General features: G+C 39.6%; 1 protein-coding gene across 1 annotated transcript in view; it reads left to right on the top strand.

The window, feature by feature from the left end:
• The window catches only part of pard3aa (par-3 family cell polarity regulator alpha, a), a 481,339-nt gene that overhangs the window by 245,805 nt on the left and 224,035 nt on the right, over positions 1-11,499 (top strand). The window contains exon 13 of the mRNA XM_016519585.1: positions 1,629-1,757. Coding sequence (XP_016375071.1) covers positions 1,629-1,757 — 129 coding nt within the window. The remainder of the gene's footprint in view (positions 1-1,628; positions 1,758-11,499) is intronic.

Here is an 11,499-nt window from a genome sequence, read left to right as displayed (position 1 = left end):
GGTTAGTTTTTAACAAGAACTTATTTGTTAGAATTAAATAAACAATAATAAAGTTATTGACAGTAATATATAATAATATATACATGATTTACATTTAAAGCCATTATCGGCCGATTCCGATATTGGTTCGATAATATCGTGCATCCCTAGTTATTAGATATATTTTTTTATATTGATGTTGATTTTATATGGCTATATGATATAACTGAAATAAAAATAATCTAAATTAATTTATAAAAATGACGAAATCACATTACAAAGTTACTTACAGTGACAGCCAATCAACAATGGCTATTTCATTTAGAAATGGAGCAGGACACCTGCAGGCTCTCATGCCAGATGCTACCGTGGAGCCAGAACGTCATCCATTTGGCTTAACAAACCCTGATTCATCGCTTTAATGGAGTCGAGGCCTTTCAGAGTGCTTTCGCTTCACCTCTTGCCTTTATGTTGCCATAGAAATATCAAGACAGTACTTCCTGTTGTCATGGTCACAATAATGCGACTGCAATTAATTGTAATGCTTGATCGGATATAATTACACGGAATATAATTCAGGTTTTATTTGTTGCTTTATTAAACACGCTTTCAGATGACTCACATCAGCGTCTGTAACGTCACATTTGACAGCAGTGCCACTTTTGCACAGGTTTTTAATATGATGCTCAAACCTGTTCAATCAATAATTATGTGTGTGTGTGTATATATATATATATATATATATATATACAGTATATTTATATATTAATACTATGTGCAGTAATTCTGATATTAGGAATATTATGTATTATATGCAAGTTATTTTAGCTAAAAATAATTGAAAAGTTGTTTATGTTAGTTTTTTTAATTTGTTTTTATTTTTATATTTTGTTTTCTTTTTAATTTCAGTTAATTTTAGCAATTTTGTTGTTTTTGTCATTTTATTAGTTTTTTTTTAATATGTTTATATAGTTTTGATTTTTTTATTTCAGTTTTAGTTTTAGTTTAATTATAGTAGGTCAAGTTAAACTAAATGAAAATTTAAAATATTGCCTCGGAAACTATGTGAAATAAGGAAAAGTTTAATAAAGATAATAAAGATAAATAATAAAGTTTTATTTTATTTTATTAGTATTATTATTTTTTTATTTAAAGTTTAATTTATTTCAAGTATTTAAAATGTTTAGGGTTAGGGTTAACTTTTTTATGGTTTTAATTTTAGTTTTAGTTAACTATAATAACCCTGCAGCTAACTGATATAAATAAGTTGAATTACTAAAATTTCTAGAACTAAAACTGAATTAAATCTAAAATATATTAAACAAACTAATAAAAATGACAAAAGCAAATAACAAAAATAGTAAAACCTAAACTAAAAATGAAAACTAAAAAAATAAAAAATACTAATGCTATAATAGTATGTAAATAATACAAAACTAACCTGTAAATAAATGTGTGTGTGCATACTTATTTATTATTTTATATAATATAAAAAATGTTTTAGAAATCATTGTGTTTGGTTTAGTGCATATGGTTTACAAAATGAAAAATATACATTGACGAAAACGGATTTGTTGTTAAGACAAAAAAGGAGTCTTTGGCTGTCAGATCTTCATGTTTCTGATGTTTTCTGTGTTGTGTGAGTGTAGGTTAACGGAGTGGATCTGAATGGTAAGACTCAGGAGGAGGTTGTGGCTCTGTTGCGCTCGACTCCCATGGGAGGCACTGTAGGTCTTCTCATCGTCAGACAAGAGGACACTTTCCTGCCCCGCGAAGTGGTGAGTCACACGCTCGCACTCCCACACACACCTAAATGTGCAACCATCTTAAAATGGCTTAACAATAGCCATAAATGGTCTCTTGATATCACACAGAGTTCATATAGCACCATGAAATAGCCTCTTCAACTCTTTCCCTGCCTCTGGCCTATTTAGGTCACATGTGTGCCATAGAGGCAGCTGCCACCCGCCTAAACTCATTTTGAAGTCATTATTATTTCCATAATAGATAATTCAGGAGTGCAGATGAACTCCGGGCTGCCTTGAAATTTGTATGCAGATTTTTTTTTTCTTGGTCGACATTCCATAAAGATGCTTCTGTATTCAGCCAGTGCTGAAGGTTCCCATTGGCTGTCTCAGTGATCTGTTGTTTACAGCATCAGTAAAATTCCTCCTTTGCACTTAGCAGTGTTGATGACAGGAAGTCTAAACCCTGATATATGAATGCTTCTAGCTATGCAAGCTTGATTTGTTGCAAAATCTAGCGTAGCGTTAGTTCTGGCAGGTCACGTTAGTCAAGCTCGCATCAGCTGACTCTCAGCTGATCCCCATCAACCTATGGGAAGACGACACCTATCTAAGCATTCATATATAAAGTCCCGCAGTATTATCAGCAGTTTTCGCATTGCTCAATAGCTAATTACCCTCCTCCATCCCCAACTCCTCCTCTGTCAGTCAGGATTCAGCCTTCTGATTCTCCTTTGAATCAGACTAATTCTAAAATGTGTACATAACATTATTGAAATTTAACGATATCTGCAATACATTTATGTTGGTTCTGTTCTGTTTACACTGGGGGGTTATCGTTGCTCTCCCTGCTCTCATCCATGCTAGGCTGCATGGATGCGCAGGGAGTTCTTGCCCAGAACAGAACCATACCGCCAATCCAAACTGTATGCTAATTGTCAATCATCTTTGACTATAGTGGTCCTGACAGAAATGCGTCCGAAGACAAATTTGAATGCACCAAAAGCATGCATTGCATTCATAAGCTGACCATAGTGAGAGCTAACGGTTTTCTTCTACAGTCAGTTGTAGCTCTTTTAGATTAAGGAGAGAATCATGCTGAGCAAGATAGTCCAAGTTAGTTATTGTCCATATGTGTATCGCTAGTTAGTTAATTAAATTGTTAGCTACTAGCTTCCTGAATTTGAAGGTAACTATGTCTCCTATCAAAATTGCAATACAGACTCAATCAACATTGTGTGCTTTCATTGGGACTGTCAAGACAGGCTAATTGCAAAAATGTGCCTCTACCTACATTTTTGCAAAAATTAAAAAATGTACCTACAGGCCTACACACATTTCACTGCAGTTTCCAGCTGAAATGAACAATAGTGGCAGTAAAACACAGACAACTTTTTTTCTTTTTCATGCAAATTATGATTACAGCGGCAGATTGTCAATTAATGATGACTTAATTCCATGCAGTTCCTTGCACAATACTATGTTATGACCTCAAAACATTTTTACCATAGCACATGATTTGTAAACTAATACAATTTTAAGTTTGCATTGCATAACCAGTTCCATCTATATGGCTTTTCTAATGTAGTAAACTTGCTCTGTTGCGCACCCGGTACAGCATTGCACTTACTAGTTGCATTAAACACGAATCACAAAGAGCCTTAAAGCTTAAATAAAGAAATAAGCTAAAAAGCCACTGTTGCTTCAGCAAATGCATTTTTATCTCACATTTGCTTGTTAACACTTTAGTGTAGTTTCTATGTTTTTTTTCACCCAATGCAATACAGCAGGGGTGCCCAAACTCGGTCCTGGAGGGCCGATGTCCTGCAGAGTTTAGCTCCAACTTGCCTCAACACACCTGCTGGGAAGTTTCTAGTATGCCTATAAGAGCTTGATTAGCTGGTTCAGGTGTGTTTAATTGGGGTTGGACTGCAGGACACCGGCCCTCCAGGACCGAGTTTGGGCACACCTGCAATACAGCATTAACAATTTAGCGCAACTTACAGGATGTTTCATTTCTGAAATGCCATGATGGATACAACGGCCAACATAATAAAACATAACCAGATTCATGTGTTTCTATTTTAGATAAAATTTAACATGTTTTTAGACTTTCCATTTTGAAAGTGTCACAACATCGTTTTTCAGAGAAGTTACCACAGGACTGGGTTGGACTATGTCTTTGTCACTCAATTGCAGAGTGTTAAGAAATCTGCTATTTCTCTTAAAAGGATACAAAATACCATAAAGTACACACCCAAACCAATCGAAGAGTCCAGCATGTTTTGATGAGCGGCATCTTCATAGAGGCTTGAAAAACACATCACCGGAAGCGAGTTCAAACACAGGCTGATTGATTTTGGACTTATTTAAGCTTGGGGTGATTGAGAGCGGGTGAAGATGAGGTTTGACTTCCTTTCTCTGGCTCCGGCAAGATTTGATTAAAGACACCATCAATGAAGACACAGTTTCACCAAGTCTCCCGCTCCACCTCATTTCTCATCAACTCCCCCTTAAAATTTGGAGTTTAAGACATCAGAACGACAGGGGTGGGAAGAGAGAAAGCGAGGGAAGAGATAAACTGTTGGACGCTTCATTACTCTTATTGTCACATTAACATTCAGGAGGCTTCGGCTTTTCAACGCACCCCATTCAGGCATTAAAGGATCTCAATAGTCCATACAAGTATGTTCATAAAAATCAGATTACAAACGCATCGCTCTACTGCTGACAGTTATTGCAAATAAAGTGGAGAGAGAGAGGACAGCGGAGGGTTATTGATGCTATTTTGTAGGTCTGCGTGAGGGAGAGAGAGCATGGTGGTTTAATATGATGCTATGGGAACGTTGTCATGTGAGCCAATCACAGTGCCAGACTATTAGCGCATCATCGGGGAAGTTCTAAATCAAAAGACTGAGTGACACACTCTGCCACAGTGACAGGTTACAGTCTAATAAATAAACACAGCCAAGCATTTAGTCTATGCTTTATGATATTCGAATGCACAACGCAATTAACGTCAAATTATTATAATGACATCAGGAGAGAAAGAAACAGAACGGAGGCCTTTTTATGAAACAGGACATAAAAACAAGCAATGCTAACCGCTAACGTGCTGAGAGATCTTATTTATTTATTTTCATTTATCTGCACGCATACGATTAGCCTCCGAGGCGTCGAGGGAATTGCAGACATTTTGCGAAAGCGCGAACGTCAGAGGCAGTGACTTATTGATAGGGGCGTCAGCTTTAACCTTTGCTCACAGCCGAAGTCTGGTCCTGAGGGAGCCGCAGAAAAATGAGCTTTGATGCCCACGGCCGGCCTTCGCCCTTTAGAGAAAAAGAGAAAGAGAAGCGGGAGAAGGAGGCCGCACCATGGGCATGTTCAGTGAACTCCAAAGAGACTGTTGAGCTGGAATCGATGAAGCGCTGTCCTTGGAGTGTGGCTGAGGGGCTGGTGTTAGTTGAGTGCAATTATAGGTCATGTGGCACTCAAAGTGCTGTGTGTCATGGTCAGTGTCAGATACTCACGAGATTACTGATCTTTAAACAACTGAGTTGTTGCTTGGTTTGCTGCTCCTGACAGGTAGATTGAGGCTCGCTGACAAATTTGACCCATTCTAGGGTCAGTCTTAGTGAAGTCTTTGTTGTACAGACTACAACCCTTCCTTTCCCACCTAATGCCGGTGTGATGTACCACGACTGATATCAAGTTTTCTTCTCATCTGATGGTGTCAGTGTCGTCATTTCGATAAATCACTGAAAGCTAAGTGTCTTTCAGGCCCCAACTAAGCAAGCCAAAAGGTGACAGTGGCAAGGAATCCAAACTCCATCAGGTGACAGAAATGGAGAAAAAAACCTTGGGAGAAGCCAGGCTCAGATGGGGGACCAGGTGTCCTCTGGCCTGATGGGGACCAGTTCTCTTTACCTCTGGCTCAGATGGAGGACCAGAAGCGGCGACCAATTCTCCTCTGGCATTCACTTAGGCCAAAGGAGAACTGATCTGAGCCTGGTTTCTTCCAAGGATTTTTTTCTCCATTTCTGTTTTTTTCTGTACCTCAGAACCTCAGCAAATCTAACCTGTGCTCACTCCCAACTCGTCACATGTGGACGCTTGGTCAGGACACTTTTCTCTTTTGTTGGTGAGGCGTCACTTTTTAATGCACTGCGCATCATGCAGGGTACTCTAGGTCTTACTTTCAAAGAAATACCTTTGACATCAATGCACAGACAGGGCATTGGAAATATATAGTCAAGAAATCATATATTGGTGTATAATTACTCTATTTAGATTTTGAGCACCTAACCCAACGCAACCCGTAAAACTTACCATTTGTCAATATAAAACAAAGGATATAACAGACGTATGCAAATATAGTCACAATTTATTATTAAAAAAATGACAAACATTCAAGATCTTCTGAAGCCAAATCAATAATTTGCGTGAGGAATAGACCCAAAAATGATCACGGCCCCCATTCCCATGTTCAAATCACAAACACATCAAAAATTCCACCTGAAGAAGCGTTACGTCAGGTTTGATTGCAAAATTGCATTGACTCTTATGTGTTTTGTGACCGATTGCAACATGTTAATGTTAAGATTTATCTTTTGAATGAGATATGACTTTGTTAATGTTAACATTTTGTTAACATTTTGAGTGATTAAAACCTTAAGTTTCACTCTGTATGGCTTCATAAGACTTGGAATATAACATAAGTTGATTATAATACTTATACTGTTTGCTGGTCAGTTTTGCAATACATTTCTGTGACTGTACTTTTATCTGCCCTGTTACGTGTTTTATATTGTTGAGAAATTGTGGTTGTGGTTAGGTGCTTACTTTTACAAATGCATGCAAAGAATCAAGTGCGTCTGGATCTGACGCACAAGGCAAACAATTGAGGTAATGGAGTAACCTGCACATTGAAAAAAAATACGCTTAAAGGGTACCCAGTGCGTTAAAAACTGACGCCAAGGGATCCTGAGCAAGCGTCAATATGTGACGAGTTGGGAGTGAGAACATGTTGGCAAATCTATCAACAAGTTCATCTTTGGAAGTAGGCCACTGAAGAAGTCTGCAAACTTGTAAATAGGGCTTTGTTTTCTGCAGTTCAGTAAAATCCTGTATACACAAATGCTCAGGATTTGTGTAAAGCTAATCAGATTGGATTTTGCAAGAGCTTCATTATGTGTGCCGCATGCATAAAATTGGCCTCAAACAGTCTGTTGGCGCTCTACGGCAGTGACGTCTGAGACTATGGAGCACCTTGCCATCTTAACATTTGCATCAGGTTTGTTTATATCAGAAATTGGAAGAGAGCCTTGAATATAAACCATTCATTTGTGCTTCAGAACTGAAAAAAGGGATGTCAGAGGACTGTTGGATAGTCAGTAGTGCGGGTGAAGGAATAGGAGAAATGATGAAAGTGGGAGGATCTGGGAGGAGAGGGAGGGAGCGCGACTCAGCGGGAGATGGATAGGCCAGAAGATGGAGAGAGAGGGAAAGAATGAGAGATGTGATAGGCATCTCAGGGAGCCATCAAAAACTCCACTGTGGAGAAAAGACGGGAAAAAAGAGAACTGACAACAGCGGCAAGGGAGCAAACGTGTTTTGACAGACATCCTGCACTTGATGAAATCTTACCTTGCCACTTCGATGAGACACACACTCACGGACACACTCCGAGGCCTGAAAAACACCCTGCTGCTGAATTATTCATGTCAGAAAACACAATTATCCGGCACACTAATGTGGCCAGCGGCGGCGTGAGAGCATTAGAACAACACAACACACACACAAGCAATTCCATCGTGTAAACAAAAAGCCCACCGCGCTCTTCTGCCGGCTGTCTGGTCTGCGCTGGCTGCAATTTATCGTTCCTTTTGATCTCCCAGCGGGCACTGCTGAGAACGCTCAGAAGTTACGTGTGTTTGCGACCGCTGCTAAGCCAGAGCGATAAACGGAGATTGTATATCACCTCCTTCCCTCCGCAAAATAAATAACTCATTGTGAAATCATCAGCAACACCAGGTAGAAGGAAACAAAGTAACAAAAGTAAATAGGAATTACCTCCAAAGCTTCAGCTAAAGATGAAGGTGTGTTGATTGACATTAGCATGTTGAGCCAAGTAACTGGTAGCAGCACGGCGTCTTGAGTGGGGATGGACACATGGGGATGCCTTGTTTGGATTTGTTTTTGTTTTGGTTTTGCTGTTGCTTTGCTTTGCTTTGCTTTGTTTTGTTTTGTTTGCTTTCCTTTGGCATGTTCAGTGAACTCCAAAGAGACTGTTGAGCTGGAATCGATGAAGCGCTGTCCTTGGAGTGTGGCTGAGGGGCTGGTGTTAGTTGAGTGCAATTATAGGTCATGTGGCACTCAAAGTGCTGTGTGTCATGGTCAGTGTCAGATACTCACGAGATTACTGATCTTTAAACAACTGAGTTGTTGCTTGGTTTGCTGCTCCTGACAGGTAGATTGAGGCTCGCTGACAAATTTGACCCATTCTAGGGTCAGTCTTAGTGAAGTCTTTGTTGTACAGACTACAACCCTTCCTTTCCCACCTAATGCCGGTGTGATGTACCACGACTGATATCAAGTTTTCTTCTCATCTGATGGTGTCAGTGTCGTCATTTCGATAAATCACTGAAAGCTAAGTGTCTTTCAGGCCCCAACTAAGCAAGCCAAAAGGTGACAGTGGCAAGGAATCCAAACTCCATCAGGTGACAGAAATGGAGAAAAAAACCTTGGGAGAAGCCAGGCTCAGATGGGGGACCAGGTGTCCTCTGGCCTGATGGGGACCAGTTCTCTTTACCTCTGGCTCAGATGGAGGACCAGAAGCGGCGACCAATTCTCCTCTGGCATTCACTTAGGCCAAAGGAGAACTGATCTGAGCCTGGTTTCTTCCAAGGATTTTTTTCTCCATTTCTGTTTTTTTCTGTACCTCAGAACCTCAGCAAATCTAACCTGTGCTCACTCCCAACTCGTCACATGTGGACGCTTGGTCAGGACACTTTTCTCTTTTGTTGGTGAGGCGTCACTTTTTAATGCACTGCGCATCATGCAGGGTACTCTAGGTCTTACTTTCAAAGAAATACCTTTGACATCAATGCACAGACAGGGCATTGGAAATATATAGTCAAGAAATCATATATTGGTGTATAATTACTCTATTTAGATTTTGAGCACCTAACCCAACGCAACCCGTAAAACTTACCATTTGTCAATATAAAACAAAGGATATAACAGACGTATGCAAATATAGTCACAATTTATTATTAAAAAAATGACAAACATTCAAGATCTTCTGAAGCCAAATCAATAATTTGCGTGAGGAATAGACCCAAAAATGATCACGGCCCCCATTCCCATGTTCAAATCACAAACACATCAAAAATTCCACCTGAAGAAGCGTTACGTCAGGTTTGATTGCAAAATTGCATTGACTCTTATGTGTTTTGTGACCGATTGCAACATGTTAATGTTAAGATTTATCTTTTGAATGAGATATGACTTTGTTAATGTTAACATTTTGTTAACATTTTGAGTGATTAAAACCTTAAGTTTCACTCTGTATGGCTTCATAAGACTTGGAATATAACATAAGTTGATTATAATACTTATACTGTTTGCTGGTCAGTTTTGCAATACATTTCTGTGACTGTACTTTTATCTGCCCTGTTACGTGTTTTATATTGTTGAGAAATTGTGGTTGTGGTTAGGTGCTTACTTTTACAAATGCATGCAAAGAATCAAGTGCGTCTGGATCTGATGCACAAGGCAAACAATTGAGGTAATGGAGTAACCTGCACATTGAAAAAAAATACGCTTAAAGGGTACCCAGTGCGTTAAAAACTGACGCCAAGGGATCCTGAGCAAGCGTCAATATGTGACGAGTTGGGAGTGAGAACATGTTGGCAAATCTATCAACAAGTTCATCTTTGGAAGTAGGCCACTGAAGAAGTCTGCAAACTTGTAAATAGGGCTTTGTTTTCTGCAGTTCAGTAAAATCCTGTATACACAAATGCTCAGGATTTGTGTAAAGCTAATCAGATTGGATTTTGCAAGAGCTTCATTATGTGTGCCGCATGCATAAAATTGGCCTCAAACAGTCTGTTGGCGCTCTACGGCAGTGACGTCTGAGACTATGGAGCACCTTGCCATCTTAACATTTGCATCAGGTTTGTTTATATCAGAAATTGGAAGAGAGCCTTGAATATAAACCATTCATTTGTGCTTCAGAACTGAAAAAAGGGATGTCAGAGGACTGTTGGATAGTCAGTAGTGCGGGTGAAGGAATAGGAGAAATGATGAAAGTGGGAGGATCTGGGAGGAGAGGGAGGGAGCGCGACTCAGCGGGAGATGGATAGGCCAGAAGATGGAGAGAGATGAGAGATGTGAGAGATGTGATAGGCATCTCAGGGAGCCATCAAAAACTCCACTGTGGAGAAAAGACGGGAACTGACAACAGTGACAACAGCGGCAAGGGAGCAAACGTGTTTTGACAGACATCCTGCACTTGATGAAATCTTACCTTGCCACTTCGATGAGACACACACTCACGGACACACTCCGAGGCCTGAAAAACACCCTGCTGCTGAATTATTCATGTCAGAAAACACAATTATCCGGCACACTAATGTGGCCAGCGGCGGCGTGAGAGCATTAGAACAACACAACACACACACAAGCAATTCCATCGTGTAAACAAAAAGCCCACCGCGCTCTTCTGCCGGCTGTCTGGTCTGCGCTGGCTGCAATTTATCGTTCCTTTTGATCTCCCAGCGGGCACTGCTGAGAACGCTCAGAAGTTACGTGTGTTTGCGACCGCTGCTAAGCCAGAGCGATAAACGGAGATTGTATATCACCTCCTTCCCTCCGCAAAATAAATAACTCATTGTGAAATCATCAGCAACACCAGGTAGAAGGAAACAAAGTAACAAAAGTAAATAGGAATTACCTCCAAAGCTTCAGCTAAAGATGAAGGTGTGTTGATTGACATTAGCATGTTGAGCCAAGTAACTGGTAGCAGCACGGCGTCTTGAGTGGGGATGGACACATGGGGATGCCTTGTTTGGATTTGTTTTTGTTTTTGTTTTGCTGTTGCTTTGCTTTGCTTTGTTTTGTTTTGTTTGCTTTCCTTTGTTTTACTTTGCTTTTGTTTTGTTTTGCTTTGTTTTGCTTTTGCTTTGCCTTTGTTTTGTTTCACTTTGCTTTGCTTTGTTTGCTTTTGTTTTGTTTCACTTTGCTTTTACTTTGCTTTGCTTCTATTTTGTTTTGTTTTTTTGCTTGCTTGCTTTATTTATTTATTTATTTATTTATTTACTTACTTACTTTTTCTTCTTAACCCAGAATGGACACTGTACATAGTGACTTCCTTTGTGCTTAATACTCATATTCTTGCATTTGAAAGCAGCTAGATTGTGGGGATGTGCCATGGTAGAGGTCTGCGCGGGACTGTTTTTTAGTCCCGCTCCCGCAAGGTTCTATTCCGCACCCACCCGCTCCTGCTATATATTAACTCTTTGTTCACCCGCTGTCCGCTTAGAATAATTTTCTTCCCGACCAAAGAAAAGCATTTAAATTTAAAAGCATTTCTAAATTTAGATCTCGTTTCCAGAATCTCACATTTAAATTTCCGCTACTGAAAGAAAGAGAGAGAGGCTGACAAATAAAAGTGTAGTCTGCACAAAATTGTATGTTATTTTATTCGTCTTGTCAAGAGTCTTGAATTTATTGACTTTGACTTGAATTTATATGAATTATCTTAAGACACAAA

This window comes from Sinocyclocheilus rhinocerous, unplaced genomic scaffold (genome assembly GCF_001515625.1).
Source record: "Sinocyclocheilus rhinocerous isolate Xijiao unplaced genomic scaffold, SAMN03320098_v1.1 scaffold642, whole genome shotgun sequence".
Lineage (NCBI taxonomy): Eukaryota > Metazoa > Chordata > Actinopteri > Cypriniformes > Cyprinidae > Sinocyclocheilus > Sinocyclocheilus rhinocerous.
This window is presented reverse-complemented; position numbering and strand designations above follow the sequence as displayed.